The 18,898-nt window shown below is 52.4% G+C and overlaps 2 protein-coding genes across 6 annotated transcripts; one reads left to right on the plus strand and one right to left on the minus strand.

The window, feature by feature from the left end:
• Positions 1-831: 831 nt before the first annotated feature.
• SNRPA (small nuclear ribonucleoprotein polypeptide A) lies at positions 832-13,236 on the minus strand. Its single transcript, XM_041743413.1, has 7 exons — positions 13,107-13,236; positions 12,547-12,641; positions 8,139-8,311; positions 5,716-5,895; positions 3,123-3,296; positions 2,654-2,742; positions 832-1,213 (listed from the first exon to the last, which is right to left on the minus strand). Exons 2-7 carry the CDS (start codon positions 12,617-12,619, stop codon positions 1,054-1,056), a joined length of 849 nt encoding a protein of 282 aa, XP_041599347.1. The 5' UTR covers positions 12,620-12,641; positions 13,107-13,236; the 3' UTR covers positions 832-1,053.
• Positions 13,237-13,535: 299 nt separating this feature from the next.
• On the plus strand, positions 13,536-18,657 carry C2H19orf54 (chromosome 2 C19orf54 homolog). Of its 5 annotated transcripts, none has more exons than XM_041743408.1 (6): positions 13,536-14,463; positions 16,118-16,180; positions 16,640-16,764; positions 17,246-17,375; positions 17,465-17,535; positions 18,276-18,657. In XM_041743408.1, exons 1-6 carry the CDS (start codon positions 14,186-14,188, stop codon positions 18,611-18,613), a joined length of 1,005 nt encoding a protein of 334 aa, XP_041599342.1. In that variant the 5' UTR covers positions 13,536-14,185; the 3' UTR covers positions 18,614-18,657. The 5 variants fall into 5 exon arrangements, with proteins under 5 accessions (XP_041599342.1, XP_041599343.1, XP_041599341.1 ...); XM_041743407.1 differs by having other exon boundaries at positions 13,538-14,463; positions 16,112-16,180; XM_041743410.1 differs by having other exon boundaries at positions 13,548-13,744; positions 16,112-16,180.
• Positions 18,658-18,898: the final 241 nt, after the last annotated feature.

The following is an 18,898-nucleotide window of genomic DNA, read 5'->3' on the forward strand; positions in this document are numbered from 1 at the left end:
ATGAGACTGAAGAAGGTTCCTCCTTCCATCTCCCTTCTTATCCATAGCTTCAGCTGTTATTTCATGACTGTCCAACCAGAACTCCATTTCCTAGACTCCCCTGCAGCCAGAGCACTGGAGGGGAGGAACGTGGTTCAGCCACCTGCCCGAGGCTCCTGGCTGAGTAGCAGGTGGCCAGAAGGGAAGATTAGCAGTGTTTGAAGTGGCTACACCCATTGTGCCTGGTCAGCAGCTCTCCATGTGGGATGGGGCACTTCCATCAGCAGCCGTGGCACCTTCCTCTAGTCCAGAATACAGCTCAATCAGAGATTGCAAACTTCAACTCAAGTGTCTCAAGCCCAGGCTACCACTCCTTCTCTTCTTCCAATGAGTTCCTGAGCACTCAGTTCCCTTTCTTTTCTTCCTGAAGTATCTAGCATGGATTCTGGGGACTGTTGCTAGGATGGAACAATTTTTGTGAAGATTCAAAAAAGACAAAAAACCTCTTTAACATTCCATTATGTTTGAAAAAAAAAAAACATGAATCTACAAAGTGAATGGCGTGCCCTTTAAGGTGGCATCCTTATTTAGTACAAAACCTGTCCAAGATTAGATGGCAGCATGGGTTTTAATTTCCTGCTCTGAATGCTGATTGAGACAAAAGAGAAATTTTTCCAAAGGATTAAATAAAGATTCCTGAGTCTTAGAGAAAGTTACTACACTATTCTGTGTTTCCCCAAGGTTGCAAAGCCCAACACGCTAACAGGTCCAAATACCCAGAATGTTCTGATATGCAAGAAAACGCAGCAGAGAAGACAAAAAATAAATAAATAAATAAAAACGACAAATGGCTGTGAAAAACCAAACCTCAAAAAAACCACTTTAATTCCGGCCTAACAGCGCCAGGTGCAATGTCTGGGGACAGACTCTGGGTACAATGCTGTGTGGCGACCACTCACTCACACACGGCTCTGAGAAGGCCCCTGAGGGGGACTTACCTTCAGGGGGCTGAGCCAAGGGGGGGAAGGGGTGGCCCCAGAGCAGGGGGCAGGGGCAGGCAGGGGGGAAAAGGTGCTACTTCTTGGCAAAAGAGATCTTCATGGCATTGTTCTGGGTGATCTTGAAGCCCTGCAGTGCGTCGCGAGCGGCCCCTGCCTGTACCTCATTGTCAAACTCCACAAAGGCAATGTCGTGCCGCCCAGGGACCAGTCGTACCTCCTTGAAGCCAGGGAACCTGGGGAGAAGGGAAGAGACCTCAGGGATCCAGACTTGGCATCTCCCCCAAATGTTCTGGCATCTGAAGTGTAGAAGCCACCAGGGATGCTGCTAAACATCCGCTACAATGCATAGTAAGAGAGGATCATCCAGACCCAAGTGTATACAGTCCTAAGCTGAAGAGCCCGGACACAAACGAGTACACACGATGTAAACATGTCATTTAAGGAAATATTTTAACGTGAACACCTATGCAGCCTTAAGTTAGATCAAGGAATAGGACACTGCCCCCATATCCCTCCCTGATCATACCCACCACTGGGTTCCAGAAATAAACACTACCCTGACTTTTTATGATCTGCTGTTTCTCTCACCCCCCCCCCACCCTTCCCCAACTTCCTTCCCCATAAGGCAACCATCCTCATGTTTGCTGGGTACACTTTCTTCTGCACCTATTCTTACGGAGTCTGTATTGTTTCACAGAAAGATATGCGTGTGATACTGTATTTCCCTCTTACGGAGTTTCTCAAAATTCCCTCCCAGCACTGTTACAGAAAACCGTCGGCACTGCACTGTTCCTCAGCTGCCACAGAGCAGGCCACAGTGAGCAGCCCTTCTGACCTCTGGCTTCTTCCCCTGGGGCTGCCTCCAACTCCCTACCACCCAGAGGAATCATGCCCATCCACACCCCCTTGGGACTTCTGTTAACAATGGCTTTAGTAGGGGTGCCTGGGCAGCTCAGCCGGTTAAGCATCTGCCTTCGCCTCAGGTCATGATCCCAGGGTCCTGGGATCCAGTCCTGCATTAGGCTCCTTGCTCAGTGGGGAGTCTGTTTCTTCCTCTCCCTCACTCTCTGCCATTCCCCCAACTTGTGCTCTCTAGCTTTCTCTGGCTATCAAATAAATAAGTAAATAAAATCTTTAAAAAAAAAAAACAAAAAAACTTTAGAAGACCAGAAAGCAGAGCCGCCAGGTGAGCACACAACCCTTCCTTCACTGAACAGTGAATGTGTTACCCTGTGCAATAGCCATAGTGGTGTACACCCCGTCACCAGCACCTGGAGTTGCCAACATCCCTAACCTCCCACTGTGCAGTTTGAGCGTGCCAATTCCGACCAGTCTAGCCAGTGCTCGATGCCACTGCACTGTTATTTTATACACACCTGGCATTTTTCTGATTTAGAGGCTGGAAAGAAGAGGCCCAGGGACCCCTGCACCCCCCACAAGGTCAAGGAAGGTCCAATGCTCCCTTGGCCACGCTATGTCTGAGGCTTGCCACTGCCACGCCTCCTCAGGCTGTGGGCCTCAGCCTCCACCCTTTATGCCTCCAAATCACTGTTCTGCCTGCAAATCCTAAGCAGGCTCAAGACTCCACCAGCAGAACTCCAAGGCCTGTCTCCACGGTGCTGACTCCTGGGCCATCACCCTCTGGACCCTGCCCAGCTACGGGCCCCACTTACTGGTTGAAAAGCATGGACAGCATGAGCTCATTGGTCTCCTCAGGCAGGTTGGTGAGGAATAAGATGTGATTTGGTGGATTTTCTGAAAGCTGCAAGGAAGTGACAGAGCCTGTGAGTCTAGTGGGAGAACCTACTGCCTTCCTATTTTCTACCCCTGTCCCCTCTTAAGTTCCTCCTGGTCCCTTCACCTGACATGCCTGATGTTGCCTGTCTATACCACCTTGCACCCACCAGACTAAAAGCCATAGAGAACACTGCTGTTTTCATCAGTGTTTTCATCAGATTCTGCACAGAAGTTTACTGAATCAAGCTGGGCTCTGGTCACTGCTCCAGCCTCACCCCGACCTCTTGAAGCTCCTCCGACATACATATAATCCCTCTCTGGCTCTATAACAGCACCCCTACCCGTCCCTTTTTATTCCCATGTTCTGACTGTTCATAGGAGACCCCAGGAGCAGTAGGTACTTACAGGCTGGGCTGGTGGCATCTGCCCCGGCATAAGCTGCTGTGGGGGCATGGCCCCTGGCGGGATTTGTCCAGGTGCCAGGCCTGGAGGCGGGATCATGCCAGGAGGCGGCATGTAGGGAGGCTGGCCTGGCATGTGATGCATGATGCGGGGGGCTTGAGTCATTGGGGGCATACCCTGCAGAGAGAGGGAGGACAGGGTTGAGTGGGGCACCCAGCAGACAAGAGGGATCGAGTCTGGTGTCAGGAGAGAGAACAGTGTGTCAGAAGACCCAGGGAGAGATTCAGACTTGCAAGGTGGAAAAAAAGGCACCCATGGAGACAAAGGTCATCCAAAAGAAAATGGATGGAGCAAAACAGACCCAACTCAGGCTCGAGGGAGACATCAAACCAGAAACTTAAAAATTTTTCTAACAAAGAAAAACTAATCAGTGTGGTCCAGCTCTATCGACATAGAAGAAAGAAAACAACACTGGAAAAAATCAAATGCTAACAACAGTCAACAAAAAGAGCGAAAATAAACACTATAATGAGCATGCTGGAGTTTTACTTCCAAAAATACACTTGGGGGTGGGGGGGAAAGAGACCTACAGAGAAAAAAGGAGCAGACAGTGGACGGCAGAGATGGACACGGACAGTCAGGACAGATGGAGAAAGCAATGGAGGGGTGGCAGGGAGGTGGGAGCCAGCCAAAGGGCACAAGGTCATGCACGCAAGGGAGACAGGGCCATTGGAGCTGGAGCCACCGCTAAGGACTCAAAGGTGCACATACAGCTGGGTGCAGCAGAGGAGAGTGGGGAAGAAGAGGGAAATTAGACAGAGGGAAACCCTGACATCACTGCTGACACCAAAGAGCGAGAACTGGTATCAGTGAAAGGACAAGTACGGTGTGATCCGGTTAGCAGAGGTACTATGGGGACTCAGAAATGAGTAGAGGCAATTCATCTATCTTAAGTACTTCGTGCTTTCTCGATTCTGTTTTACAAAACAGGATGTTTCTACTTCTCATGCCCTCACAAAGTTCATGAAGAGATTTTCCTGTTTCCTTCTAGAATCTTTATTGTTTCAATGGCCACAATGAGGTCTACTATTCATCTCAAACTAACTTATATGGTTGAGGTAGGACTAACACTTTGCCTTAAAGACATCTGATTCGTCCAGCACCATTTATTAGCAAGATAAAGTCCTTTCACCACGGGAACGCAATGGTGCCTTCACTGGCTGACAAACCACGCCTGTGTGGACCGGACCGACTTTTGGACTCTCTTCTGCCACCTGGTCCCTCTTCTTCCCCTCAGGCCAACATCTCACCATCTTGATGACTACAGCAGCCTCCCTGCTTCATTCTCCCTGCCTTTCTACATACCTGTGGAAAGACTGCCAGCGTGCTCAGAATTCCTGTCGGCATTTTGATTGGAATTGTGCTGAGGGTTAGGCCAGTTTGGAGGACTGACATCCTAACAAGTTTGTTTTAAAATTTAAATTCAGGGGGGGATCCCTGGGTGGTTGGGCGCCTGCCTTAGGCCCAGGGTGTGATCCTGGAGTCCCAGGATCAAGTCCCACATCGTGCTCCCTGCATGGAGCCTGCTTCTCCCTCTGCCTCTCTCTCTCTCTCTCTCTCTCTCTGTGTTTATCACGAATAAATAAATAAATAAATAAATAAATAAATAAATAAATAAATAAATAAATATTTTTAAAGAATTTAAATTCAGGGACACCTGGGTGGCTCAGCGGTTGAGCATCTGCCTTTGGCTCAGGTCGTGATCCCAGCGTCTGGGGATGGAGTCCTGCAGCTCTCCCTCTGCCTGTGTCTCTACCTCTGTGTCTCTCATGAATAAATAAAATTTAAATTCAATTTGCCAACATATAGTATAACACCCAGTGCTGATCTTATCATGTGCCTTCCTTAAAGCCCATCACCCAGCCACCCCATCCCCTCCACCTCCTCTCCTGGAACCCTTTATTTTCCAAAGTTAGGAGTCTCTCATGGTTTGTCTTCCTCTTTAATTTTTCCCCTCCTAATAAGTTTTGAGTCTCCCATCCATTTGCTGAATTCACCTCCCATTTCTCTCAAGAGATGCTCTGTACTTTCAGTGAGTATATTTTGCTTACCCTTCATGGGATTTACTCCTGAGCCATTTTTAAATTTGGAGGCTACTTGTTTGCTGCTAGCACACAGAAATAAAACTGACTTCTTCCACACTAACCTTCTCTCTGATGACCCTGCTAAATTAAATTCACTAATTAATCCCAAAAAGTTGGTTCATGGCTTCTTCTGGGTTTTCTGCATAGACATTAACTTAAAAAACACAGACAGTAAGATCAAGGTCAAGGGGAGAAAAATACTAAGGAACAGAGAGACAGAAAGAAAGATCTGAAAAACAGGCAACCACAGAGGTATTTCCAAATGTAGACTCCATCACGCAGGTGCATAATCCCTCACAGTGAGGTGCATAATTTCCATCAGAAAATGGAAGGGGAGAGTGCCCAAACCCCTGGGGAGACCACCTCCACCCTCCACCATGCCCACACGCCAGGCCACACAGCTGAGGAAGGCCTGATGGGAGAGAGGGCAGGGTCTCTCAGCCCTGGCTTACCGGGACAGGGCCCTGGACAGCCCCCACCACAGGGGCGGCAGCCCCACCCTGCACAGCCTTCTTGGCTGCTGGGGTCTCCTGGCTTTTGGGCTTCCTCTTCTCCCGCTTGCGGTCCCGCTCCACGAAGGTACCCTTCATCTTGGCAATAATATCTGAGTCAGTCTTGGCATACTGAATGCGCTGCCAAACAAAGAGCAGAAGGTTAAGGAGTGTATCAAGGCCCAATCGCCTGGGTACAAAAGCAGATCTTACCAGAAGCTCAGTGAACAATGTTATGGAAATCACTTGGCCTCAATATCCTCATCTGTAAAATGGTAACTGAGATTTTCCACTGGAAAGGAGAACTGTAAGAACTAAATAAGCTTAAGTGCTCTGAACAGTAGCTGGCACAAACTAGGCATTCAGTCAGTGAGATGTTGGGATTTTGAAGGGAAGATGGGACAGTCCTGAGCATCAGGCCAAAGGCAGATGCCTGAGGAAACAAGGCTAGGAGAGGAACACTATGCAGGGGGGATTCTAGTCACACAGGAGTTTATATTCCCAGGTGAAAGCTGATTCTCAGTGGTCTACGGAGAACCTATACTCTGGGGTACAGCAACGAGTGTGTCAAAGGTCCCTGCCCTCATGATCTCCTTGGTGAGAAAGATATGATGAAAAAAATTAAAAACTAAACTGGAAAAGGAGATGGAAAATTTCAGAGGCGCCTGGGTGGCTCAGTGTCTGCCTTCGGCTCAGCTCATGATCCCAGAGTCCCAGGATCGAGTCCTGCGTTGGGCTCCCTGCTCAATGGGGAGACGGCTTCTCCCTCTCTCTGCTCCTCCCCCTGCTCATGTTCTCTCGCTTGCTCACTATCAAACAAATAAAATCTTAAAATAAAAAAAATAAAACAAAACCCCAGAATTGAAAATTTCAGAGTGTGGCTAAGGCAGGCCTCAGTGAAGTGACACTGGCATAGAGACAGAGGGAGGAAGGCCTGTTAAGAGAAAAGCATTCCAGGAAAGGGAACAGTAGACCTAAGGTGTGCAGCGTGTGTTCAAGATCAATGGGGATGAGGAGGGAGACAAGATCTCAGAGAGCAGGGTGGGGTGGTACTCTGGACACAGTGGTCCAACTTGGGGTTTTTTCCTGAGATCGCTGGGACCCATGGAGTATCTTACGCAGAGTGAGATTTCACTGGTGTGCCAGAAGCAGCCCTGGGGCTGTGTGTGGAGAATAGCCCACGGGGAGCAAGGGTCCAAGCAGAGACCGGGAAGCCACAGGGGAGGAGGGGAAAACAGGCAGTGGTAGATGTCTCCAGGGCAAGGTCCCCACTGTCCCTGATAGAACTCACTCATGCTTGAGTGTCTGAAATGGTCTGAGCAGTGATTTGGGGAGTAGAGGGGAGGGAGGATCAACACAGTAAGATCGTGGTCTTTATGCTTCAATTCAAAACCTAATTCCTGCTGCTCCAGAAAAGCAATGGGAGATGTGGCAAGTCTGGGCTCACACCATCTAGAGGTGACAGCAGGCAGATGAGTTCCCCCGCCACACGGAGGGTCCCAGGGCACCCCACGGACCCCAGGTCCACTGTCTCCGACAGCAAGTCACCTGCCTGGGACCTGAACACACCAGCATTTGCTGTTCCCTCCTCCAAAGAGTTGGTTCAGGAAGAATATTCCAATCAGGGGAAAGTCAGCTGACAGGGGGATGAGGGAAAAGACCCCAAGAACCAAAGACAGCTGCCAGTGATCCGGCAGGAATGCTAGTTCAGGGCAGGCACTTTAAGCCACTCCTCACCTCCCAGAACACAGCCCCCTCAGCTGTCCACTTGGCCTCTTGAACCCCTGCAACCCACCGTTTCTACCCATTCCCCGCCCCTGCCCCAGGCCTGGCACAAGCCCTCACATCTGAGAGCCCGACCCAGCCTCCTCTAACCTACCCGCTCTAATCCACTCTCCCCAATGGCTAGAGGCATCTCCCTAAACCCTCCCATGGCTCCCCAGCACCCCAACCCACCCCCACCCTTCACTCCAGCCAAACAGTCTTGACTCACTTCCTCCAAGACAAATGCTCTCAGTTACCTAACACTTTCTCCCCTGCCTCCCACAGCTACTCCTCCCTTGAACCTCACATCCAGAGAGCCTTCCTCGAACCCCTAGACTGGGTGAGGTGTCTCCCCTAAGCTCCCCGAACTCTGTGCATTTCCCCTGTCCTGGCCCTGATCCCTCATCACCATCTGGGGTCTGAAAGAGCAGGGCTGCGGGGGAGTCCCTCAGTCACTGTATCCCTCATCCCCCGCCTCCAGTACAAAGAACAGTGGATGCTGATAAAGGGACAAAGAAAGCCTTGCGACTTCAGGGGACTGCACTAGGGGTGACAGGTCCGGACCCAGCTAGCCCGCCCAGCGCTCTGCAGCGCACACCCTCCACACCCACAGTGCTCACCATGGGCTTGTCGTAGAAGGGGAAACCCTGCATGGAGCGCAGGGCATTGGTGGCACTGCTGACCTCCTTGAAGATGACAAAGGCCTGGCCCCTCATCTTCAAGCTTCGAGATACCAGGATATCCAGGATCTGGCCAAACTGGGAGAAGATGGCGTAGAGGGACTTCTTCAGCTCTGCAGGGGGAGGAAGGGAAGGCCCATGGGTGACTAGAGCTCTTGGTACCTGCTCCTAGGGTTGGAGCTTCTTTTCTGGAGCCAAGTGATGCCCAGGGAAACCATCGGCCACCTGACACAACGGCTACAGGTCAGGAATCCCTCAAGAGCCAGCAATACCAGTGGCAGCTGAGCACCACTGGGGTGGTCCGGGCTATGCGCACTCCTCCTAAGCACAGAAGGCACAGGTACCTGCCCACCCCCATACCCACCCCCCAGGGCTGCCAGATGAAGAACAGGACGCATTCTGAACAATGGCACATAGCAAATACTCAATAAACGAGTATGCTTTTCCTTGTCACCAGCACCTTGACCCAGGCCTGTGTGGTGTGGCCCCGGCCAGCTTCTCCAACCCGGTCTCCCCACACTCCACCCCAGAAAGTGTTAGGTAACCCCACTCCCCTGTCTCCAGTCACAGTGGCCTCATAGCCCTTTCTCAGGCCAGTACACAGAGGCTGCCTCAGGACCTTTGCCCCGGCTGCTGCCTCCACCAGAAGGACCTTCCTCCAGATGTGGACCCGGTTGCCTCCTTCTAGTCACGGGGTCTCAGCAAAGTGTGCCCGCTTCAGGGGCCTGCCCTGATCACCCTCTCTAAATAAAGGTCTCCCATCATCACTCTTCCCACTCCTCAACCCCATTCTTTTTCCTTCACGGTATTTCCCACCTCCAAACTCCAGAGTTGCTGACTTATTTAGCTATCCTCAACTACAAGCCTCTCCAATTTACTGCAGTATTCCCAGGCTCAGCGCAGACTCTAGCACCCACGTTTCTCCAAACACACTTGCACGACTAAAGATACTTAAAAAAAAAAAAAAAAAAAAAAAGATATTTACTCACGAGGGAAACGGGGGGGGGGGGGGGGGGCACAGAAGCAGGCTCCTCACTGAGCAGGGAGCCCAATACAGGACTCGATCCCAGGACACTGGGATCTTGACCAGAGCCAAAGGCAGATACTCAACCAACTGAGCCACCCAGGCACCCTAAAGATACCATTAAATGTAGACAGAAAAGTTTGGTCCCTTTCATAGAAAAGGAGACATTTCAGGGTGCCTGGGTGGCTCAGTCCTTAAGCATCTGCCTTCAGCTTGGGTCATGATTTTGGGGTCCTGGGATCAAGTCCCACCTAGGGATCTCTGCTCAGCAAGGAGTCTGCTTCCTTATTTGCCTGTCTCTCAACAAGAAGTAAATAAAATCTTTGTGGGGAAAATGTCTCTTATGGAAAAGACTTCACTAAATTCTCACAATGACTTCACAAGGCAGCAACTGTAACGGTCTTAATTTTACTAACATGCAAACAGGCTCTCAGAGGATTCGTAACTGGCTCAGGAGAAGGTACTTCTTACAAAGAACCAACAGAGGGACGCCTGGGTGCCTCAGGGGTTAAGCATCTGCCTTCCACTCGGGGCATGAGTCCTGAGTCGCCGGATCAAGCCCCACATTGGGCTCCCTGCTGGAGCCTGCTTCTCCCTCTGCCTACGTCTGTGCCTCTCTCTGTGTGTCTCTCATGAATAAATAAATAAAACCTAAAAAAAAAAAAAAAAAAAAACAACAGAGCTGGGACTGGGACCAGGACCCACGTCCATCTGAACCCTACACCACCACATCTCACTAACAAACTGCCACCCCTGACAGAAAAGAATCCCAATCTTATTCAAAGAAAAGGCGGCACCTGAGCTGAAGACGCTTGCTGAAAGACTAGGTAAGGGAAGAAAAAAAAAATGGTGGGGTAAAGAAGGAGGCCAAAGGTGTTTTGGCGAGATTTGCCAAAAATTCTGTTGCCTTATTTTTTTTTAATTAAGATTTTATTTCTTGGGATATTTGGGTGGCTCAGTGGTTGACCATCTGCCTTTGGCTCAGGGTGTGATCCTGGATCCCGGGATCAAGTCCCATATCAGGCTCCCTGTGAGGAGCCTGCTTCTCCCTCTGCCTATGTCTCTGCTTCTCTCTCTCTCTCATGAATAAATAAAATCTTTAAAAACAGGAAAGAAGGGATCCCTGGGTGGCGCAGCGGTTTGGCGCCTGCCTTTGGCCCAGGGCGCGATCCTGGAGACCCGGGATCGAATCCCACGTTGGGCTCCCGGTGCATGGAGCCTGCTTCTCCCTCTGCCTGTGTCTCTGCCTCTCTCTCTCTGTGACTATCATAAAAAAAAAAAAAAAAAAAAAAACAGGAAAGAAAGAAAAGAGAAGAGAAGAGAAGAGAAGAGAAGAGAAGAGAAGAGAAGAGAAGAGAAAGAAGAGAAGAGAAGAGAAAAAAAGAGGAAAGAAATGAAAGAAAGAAAAGAGAAAAAAGTACACATGTACATGAGCAGGATGAGGGGCACAGGGAGAAGCAGGCTCTCCACTGAGCAGGGAGTCTTGATAAGGGCTCGATCCTGGGACTCTGGGACCCTGACCTGAGCCGAAAGGTATGTTTGACCACCTGAACCAGTCAGGCGCCCTCCTGATTCCATTTTTGGTGTTTCTCTCCCTCCTCCACCCACATGATCTCAGTTTGGCCCTCGACATTCCCCTGGACTCTGGGCCTCTCTCCCTCCTCCCCTCTTGCCCACTCAAGTTCACCCTCCTGATGTTGTCCTCATACCAGAGGGTCCCTCACCTGGCTCCTTGATGGCCTCATGACAAAGTCTAACGGCCTACCTGCCCACAGGATCCCATGAACCATCAGTGCACTGCTCACTAGAAGGTGCTGCCTGTGTCACAAGTCTCAGTCACACAAAACTACTTGTATTTTCCAGAATGCCCCAGGCTCTCTTTTGCCCCTAGGCACCTGGACACATAGGTCTGGGTTCGGAACATTCTTCTTCCGCACCACAATATATATACTCCTTCCTCTACACGGAAACGCTTTCTGAAATGTCTCCTTTTCCTTTTTTTTTTTTTGGTAAAGATTTTATTTATTCATCCATGAGAGACAGAGAAGCAAACATAAAAAAAAAAAAAAAAAAAGAGAGAGAGAGAGGCAGACATAGGCAGAGGGAGAAGCAGGCTCCCTGTGGGAAGCCTGATATGGAACTCGATCCCAGGACCCCAGGAACACAACCTAAGCCACCCAGGTGCCCCTAAATGTCTCCTTTTCTATGAAAGAGACCAAACCCCTCTGTCTAGGTGCCCAATCCCTCCTGACCACTCTGCTTGTGCTTCCCCCATCATGGCCCTGGCTACTCTGGGCAATCACTGTCTGGAAGGTCAGTCTCCCCCACTGGACTGTCCGTCACCAGTGTTTCTCCAGCACCACATGGTACTGGCTGCACATGATACCCTAAGAGCACATGGGGATTTACATAGCTTGGTCCATTTTCCTCAACAGTTAACTTTATTGGTAACCTCAAAGTTAATCCCAGAAACTCCTTCCTTTGGTTCTCCTGAGAATTTTCTTAAAGTGACAATAAAAGATAAATTTTATCCAAACTTAACTATCTGACAGGTATTTAGCTAATTTAATCCACAAAGCATTCACGCCCAAAAATACCAGGGATTTGTTCAACTTTCAAATATAAAAAATGAAATTCAATGCGATGATAAATGAAACGAAAAAATATGTCCAATGAATGTTAAGAATCAAGTTCTTAAGCAGTATTTCCACACTGGTGGCCTCAACCACTTTACCTTGCTGTGTGACTTTTGGGCAACTCACATCACCCCCGCCTGAGAAATAGGGAGTAATAGCTCCTTACTGAAAATTGTCGAGAATTCAATGTAATAAAGTCGTATGTATCAGTGCCTAATGACAGTGTTAGCCATCGTATTATCATTTCATTTTCTTTTTGAAATGAAACACCTCCACTGTGCGCTGATCATTGAGATCACAAGGCCGTCCAGGCGCTTGCCCTCGTGGAGCTCACAGACTTGTGCAGACAGCCCCACAACAGCCCAAAACAATTGAGGGTTTGAGCGGGAGATATCCAGGGCCTATGGGAAGTCAGGGGCAAGGCACCTGGGGGGAAAGAGGCCGGCGAAGGATTCTTGGAGGAGTCCTGTGAGTTGAAACCCTGAAGGATGAACAAAAGCGACCAGGCTAATGGGCAGAGTAGAAGACGGGCTGGAGGAGCGTTAAAGACACAGGAAGCAGCGTGTGCAAAGGCTGAATTCAGTATTAACTCGACAGTTTGGAGAAAAGGAAGAGAAGTTAATTCGAGGGATGGAAGAGGGTGCCGGCTCGTGCGAGGCAACCTGGAGTCTGTACTATCCCAACTCACCATCCTTCTTGATCTTCTCGTTGAGGTTGTTGATATAAATAGTGTGGTTGGGGCGGGTCTCGGGAACTGCCATGGAGAGAGGTGCCGAGGTAGAGCTGAAAGAAGGGGGAAAAGGTTAACTTCAGCCCCGGGTTTCTCCAAATCCTCTGCCCTAAAGCAGGCTTAACGAGCTGCTCGGGGATGGGGATCTTCCTTCCAGGGGGAAGTCCGGAGAGGAGGGAAGGAAGTACAGCTAGGAAACAAAGCGAAAGCAGGACACCCCTTCTGCTCCCCGCGTGGTTACCAGAAGGAAATCTCGAGAGGCTTACTACGAGTCCCAGAATGCTCTACGGGGCCCAGTAGGCGGAGCGTCCTAAGCGGAGACTCCCATTGGCTCACGAGCTCAAAGGGCGGCCCAGGAGAAAAAACCCGGATACATGAGCCAGTTCAGGAGACGGCTCTGGCGCCCTAACCTCGCGCAGCGGCAAGAGAATTTCCCCACACGAGGCACGAGAAGGCCCAGGCGGCAAGCGCTCCGCCCGCCCGGCGTCCACGGCCGCGTGCGCACGACGACTACTCACCAACAGAGTCGCAGCTCCCGCAAGCGTCGCCTCCTACGCTTCTGAGAGCCGACGACAAAAGCTTCCTCTCTTAGTCCCGCCTTTAGCTTTCTGCAGGCCAATCCCGCGCGGAAACTCAGTAGCCTGACCAATCAGAGCCAGCCTCGCCCCTGGGTCCAAAGGTTGCCAATCAAAACGACATTTGGGTTCCCGCCTCGGCAGGAAAGCCCCGCCCGACGCTGCACCGAGGGTCTACGGGCCAATCAGCGAAGGCCGTGCCCCCTCACGCGCTTCCTGCCAATGGGGAAGCCGCTCGCGCTTCAGTCTCTTCCGGGGGCAGTCCTTTGAAAGCAAAGCCTCTCCTCTCCCGCCCCGCCTTCTCTCGTCACGTGACCCTCCAAGGGCACGAGCCGCCGGCCCCGCCACGTGATACGGGAAATATGCGTGCTGCGGCCGCCATTTTGGTGGAAGGGGAGGCGCGCTTTATTTTCTGGCTCGCCTGCGGCTCCCAGCGGTGTCGCGGCTGCCAGCGTCTTCCCGTCTCTGCCGTCCCCAACCCGGAGGACTTTTCCTTTTGCGCGCTGATTCCAGCACCTTCTCCACGACTAAGTCGTTCTCCCTGCCGGGTGTTTTTTGATCTCTTGAGCGCTGATTCAAAGGTCAGCTCCAAGGTTCCGAACTGGGGCCCGGGATGTGAGGGGTTTCAGAGCCTAAATTCCTTAGTCTGTAGCCCCGGCCCCCGAATCCCACCCGAGCGGGGCCTTCATTTTCCCAGAACTGACTCGCGAGTTTCCAAACCTCGTTCCGGATAATACAGTAACTCTTAACTACCCTCCCCCCCACCTTGAGCCTTGCAGCCCAACCCCACACCAAGATCTAGTTGCGGATAAAGGACCCGCCCTGTTATCTTCTTAGATCCCCTGATGATTTGAGTCCAAATGTCAGTCCTGGTTCTTTTGAGTCCCACCGCTCAGCAGCCAAGTTCTGGAACTTTGCTCTAAAACCCTCAGAACGTCCATCCCGGCGACAAACCTATTTTAGAGGATCCAACCGTCTCCCATTCTTGACCTCCCAGCACTTGCATGCTGTAGACCCCCAAAATGATTTCTCCGTGCTCTCCTGAACAGCCCCCAGCCGCTCCTCAGACCCCTGTTCCCCAAGCCCCCATCACTCCACTTCCTCCTCCACCCCCAGCAAGTCTCCAGGCCCCTATCCCACCCCCTCCTCTGCCACCTCCACCCTCTGTTAGGGGGCTGGCTCCCCCTCATGTCTTTGGCCTGGAGAAGAGCCAGCTCCTGAAGGAAGCCTTAGAGAAAGCTGGCCCAGTCCCCAGCAGCAGAGATGACGTCAAGAGGCTCCTGAAGCTGCACAAGGACCGGTAGGGTCTCCCTGAACCACCTGTCCCTGGGGACAGTCACTGCGTCCTGTCCTGGGGTTTCCTGTTTCCTCAAGGTCAAGGAGCCTGCATGCCTCAGCCCCCTACTTAGGCCTGTTCAGGATGCGCCTTCAGCAAAGAGCCTGACCTCACGGGCACCTACCCTGGTGGCAGAGACCCATCCCTCCCTCAGCAGTGGCAGCCCAGAGCATCAGAGCTGTGATGAGGGCGTGCCTGGCCAAGGCTGAGGGTTAGTGGGGCCTGCCTGGAGAAGGGGACCCCTGAGAGCTCCCCCGCGTTGAGAAGAGTCAACAGCCTGTGTAGAGGCCCAGGCTGAAATGAAGAGTTGTTCTTCTCAAGGCTCTGCAAATATTTAACAGGTCGGGGCTGGGGGCGGGGGTGGTTGGTAAACATGGGGTTTCACAGGTGGACAGGAGCCAGATCACACAGGGCATGGGCACCATGTGGAGGGAGATGGTCTATCCTGGGGGCGCCTGGGAGCTGTGGGAGGGCTTTGCACAGACAGCAGGGCTCCCTGTGGGGAGTGGAGGTGGTGACACAGTTGACAGCCCAGGGGGAAGCTGGAGCACCCAGAGACCCAGGCTGGAGGGGGCTAGACCCGGGCTGGGACGACCCAGTTTAACAATAAGTGAGTTGCCCAGACTCACAGAAGAAACTTTCCACTCTCCAGACAAGTTTATAATCTGTTTGGTTAGAACATTTTTCCTAACCCAAGTGAGGAAAATTGAATGCAAATATTGGCCATCACCCAATAGTGCACGTCTATGGTATATCAAACATTATTCTAAGTGTTTTTAGGTATTTATTTCATTCTCTTGGTGATTCTAATAATAAGAACTATTATTACATCATTTTGCAGACAAGGAAACTGAGGCTCATGGAGGTGAAATCACTTAGCCACAGCACTTAGAAAGAGCCCGATTTGCACAGGGCTTCGTGCTTTTAATCACTGTGGCGTGGTATCTTCCATCAGGTTGCTGCCCCAACCTGGGAACCAGGAACATTTTTCCCCCCAGCCTTGCTCTTTAACTGGCCTTGGAACAGAAATACTGGATAAGCAAGTTTCCCAGCCCCTCCTGAGCCCTGGGGCAGCAGCGCAGAGATCAAAATTTTCTGAGTGACTTCCCCAAGGGTGGGGCTGAACAGGCCTGCAAGGGCTCCTCATGCAGGTGATCTCTTAGGCCTGGAGCATGTTGTTACCTGGTTCTTCTCTAGGCTGAGTTAAGGGATTTTCATCCCTATTTAACAGGCTTGAGAAGGGAAGGAAATCACAGGAAGGGTTTGGATATAGAGACAGCCCTTCGAGAAATTTCTCCTAATCCATTTTTCTGGCTCCAAGTTGCAGAGCTTTTGCACATCTGCTCTTTGCCCCTTCGGTAACAAAGAAGGCGCAGGGAGCAGCAGGTGGGAGGATGATCCCCACTGAGCAGACAAGGATTCTGAAGGCTGGAGAAGGGAAATAAGCCTCATTGGGGAGAATACAGTTGCATCAGAGCCTGGAGATGCCCTCAGGCCTTAGGACAGCTAGGCCTGGGTTCCTTTCCCCATCCCTCAAGCTACACTCCCAGTCAGACCTCAAGGGGGGATCTAGGAGCTGGTGTCCATGTGACCTGAGCACACTGTGATTCAGTTTCAGAAGTGACTTGCAATGGATCCTCTTCTGTGCCGACCTGCCCTCCCTCATCCAGGAAGGCCCTCAGTACGTGCCCTGATCTGGGACCCCGAACTTTGCTGTGCTTCCTGAGGACCTATCTGTAGGGTGGGAGGTGTGGGTACATCCCAGGCAGCTTAAGAGGAGGTGGAGGGGAGGGGAAGCAGGGGACTGGAGAGTGGGGTCCTGGGTGCATGCGCAGTGAACTGTTGGAATGCATGAGCAAGCAAGTAAGCAGGGGAACAGTCTTCAGCTCTGATCCTGCTTTGGTATCTCCTCCTCCTAGAAGCCCAGGTGACCTCTCCCTACTCTCCCACTCTCCCTGCAGCCCTGCAGCACTGCAGCCCTAGCCTCAGGCCAAGGTCACCCTCTTCCCTGTCAGGCATGGGAGGGAGGGAAATTCACCCAGTGCCGCAGACCTGTTCCCCACACTCCAGCTTCGGGGGCAGAGGGTACCCCGTAAAGACATGACTTAGGGGTTGGGGGACTGGGCCTGTGTCTCCCCAGGTGCGGGCTGGTGGCTCTATGGATGGCAGGCACACTCCTGGCACCACCCAGTGGCGTCCCGCTGGAGAAACTTGTGCAGGTGGCCATGGAGAGAGGCTACACGGCCCAGGGAGAGATGTTCTCCGGTGAGTTGGGTGCAGAAAGGTCTCAACCCACGTGTGTGAGGGAACCCTTTTCTCCCCACCCAGTAGAGTGTGGGGTGGGTTGTCTTCATTCTTTTTTTTTTTTTTTTAAGATTTTATTTATTCATGGGAGACATGGAGGGGTAGAGAGGCAGAGACACAGGCAGAGGGAGAAGCAGGCTCCACGCAAGGGAGCCTGACGTGGCACTCGATCCCAAGTCTCCAGGATCACACCCTGGGCTGAAGGCAGACGCTCACCCGTGAGCCACCCAGGCGTCCGGGTTGTCTTCATTCTGAGCCCAGCTCTGCCACCCTACCCTGTGCTGGGCGGCTGTGACAAGCAGCTTACCCTCTCTGTGCCTCATTTTCTGTGTTTGTACAAAGACGTCAAGGTTGCAGTGATGATTAGAGGAGCTGATCCCCAGTTAGCCCATGGTTTGGAGCCAGGCACACAGTGATCGTTCTGTCTGTGTCACCCCTGCAGTGGCTGACATGGGCAAGCTGGCCCAGGAGGCATTGGGCTGCCAGGTTGAGCATCTTTGCGGTGGCCTGGGCGGTCCCAACAGAGCCCGTGTCCTGCAGCACCTTGTCTCTGGACATCCCTTGCTCATCCCGTATCCCGGGGCCCAGGAGGGAGCTGGGTGGGGACAGAAGAGTGGGTACCAGGGCCACACCGCAGCTTTGGCCTTAACCCCAGCACCAGCTACGACGAGGACTTCAACCACGAGCCATGTCAGAGGAAGGGTCACAAGGCCCACTGGGCAGTGAGCGCAGGTGGGTCTTCCTTCCTATACCCCTGTGTGCTCACCCTGTTTGTCCCATTACCCTCACCACCCTCCACATTCTCAACCTGACCCTGACGCTTCTCCTATACTCGAGGCAGGGACCAGGGCTGGGCTTTCCCTGTCCCCACAGGGTACTTAGTAGGGACCTGGCAGGCAGCAGGTGCCTCAGTATCTGCTAATCAGGATTTCCACAGACAAACTCATAACACTGACTTTAGGATCAGTGTGGGCTCCAGATCTGGTCCAGCCACTTCCGGGCTCTGTGACTCTGGGCTTTCCTTCCTCTATCTGGAAATTGGGGTGACAACGGGCAAAATGTATACAAGTCTGAATGCGCGTTGCACATGTCAGTAAGTGTTAGCTTTGATCAGCCTTGTCATCCACCCCACCTGCACGAAGGCTGATTTGCATGTTGGGGGGCCTGGATGAGGCTCCCTCGTGCCCAGGTCTGTGGCCTCGAGGGATCCTCTGAGCATTTTTTTGCTTAATGCCATCTCCCCTCCCTGTGCTGCCAGACTGTTGGAGGCAAGACTTAAAAGCCTGCAGCCCTGGAACCAGACACCCAGGGTCACCTCCCAGCCCAGCTGTGGGCCCACAGCCCTGCTGACTGTTCCAAGACGCAGTGTGGAGGCAGCACCCACACCTGCCCTGAAGGGCTGTGGGGAGCTTGGTGAGCCCCAGCACCGAGTCAGGGCTCACTCCCACTCACAGCCTCCCCTCTCCTCCCAGGGGTTCTGCTGGGTGTGCAGGCTGTGCCAAGCCCCGGCTATGCTGAGGACCCCGAACTGCCAGGTCTCTTCCACCCGGCGCCCAGCACCCTCCACCAGCCACCGTCCCTGCCAGAGGACGGGTCCCCGGGAGCCGTCTACCTTCTCTCCAAGCAAGGCAAGAGTTGGCATTACCAGCTGTGGGACTACGACCAGGTCCGGGACAGCAACCTGCAGCTGACGGACTTCTCGCCCTCAAGGGCCACTGACGGCAGGGCATACGTAGTGCCTGCAGGTGGGGTGCAGGCCGGCCTTTGTGGTCAGGCCTTGCTCCTCACACCACAGGACTTCAGCCGCTAGCCTGCTGCAGCCCTGAGCGGGGGTGACAGGGCCCCGGCCACCACTTGGCTCTTTCACCTTTTGAACAATTCACCATTTTCTCCCTTTGCGACGGCCCATGGGTGTGGACTGTTCTGGGGAACCTCCAGCCAGAGATCCTCCATGTGGAGGCCCCCTCCCACCCCAGTCCATCCAGTCCAATCCCCTTCCAACACGCCCGCCCCCCAGTATTGGGCTCTTGCTGTGTGGCTGGGGTTAAAGCCAGGAGCCAGCGAGACAAGCTCCCTCTCTAGGGAGGGAACTGAC

The sequence above is a fragment of the Vulpes lagopus genome, chromosome 2 (genome assembly GCF_018345385.1).
Source record: "Vulpes lagopus strain Blue_001 chromosome 2, ASM1834538v1, whole genome shotgun sequence".
Taxonomy (NCBI): Eukaryota; Metazoa; Chordata; class Mammalia; order Carnivora; family Canidae; genus Vulpes; species Vulpes lagopus.

Coding starts and splice junctions, on each gene's coding strand:
- SNRPA (XM_041743413.1), bottom strand. CDS start 12,619: ATGGCAGTTCCCGAGACCCGCCCCAACCACACTATTTATATCAACAAC. Junction 8,312..12,546: donor CGAGAAGATCAAGAAGGATG/GTGAGTTGGGAT, acceptor CTCCCCCTGCAG/AGCTGAAGAAGTCCCTCTAC. Junction 2,743..3,122: donor AGATGCCACCAGCCCAGCCT/GTAAGTACCTAC, acceptor ACTTCCTTGCAG/CTTTCAGAAAATCCACCAAA.
- C2H19orf54 (XM_041743407.1), top strand. CDS start 14,186: ATGATTTCTCCGTGCTCTCCTGAACAGCCCCCAGCCGCTCCTCAGACC. Junction 14,464..16,111: donor CTGAAGCTGCACAAGGACCG/GTAGGGTCTCCC, acceptor ACTGTGATTCAG/TTTCAGAAGTGACTTGCAAT. Junction 16,765..17,245: donor CCAGGGAGAGATGTTCTCCG/GTGAGTTGGGTG, acceptor TCACCCCTGCAG/TGGCTGACATGGGCAAGCTG.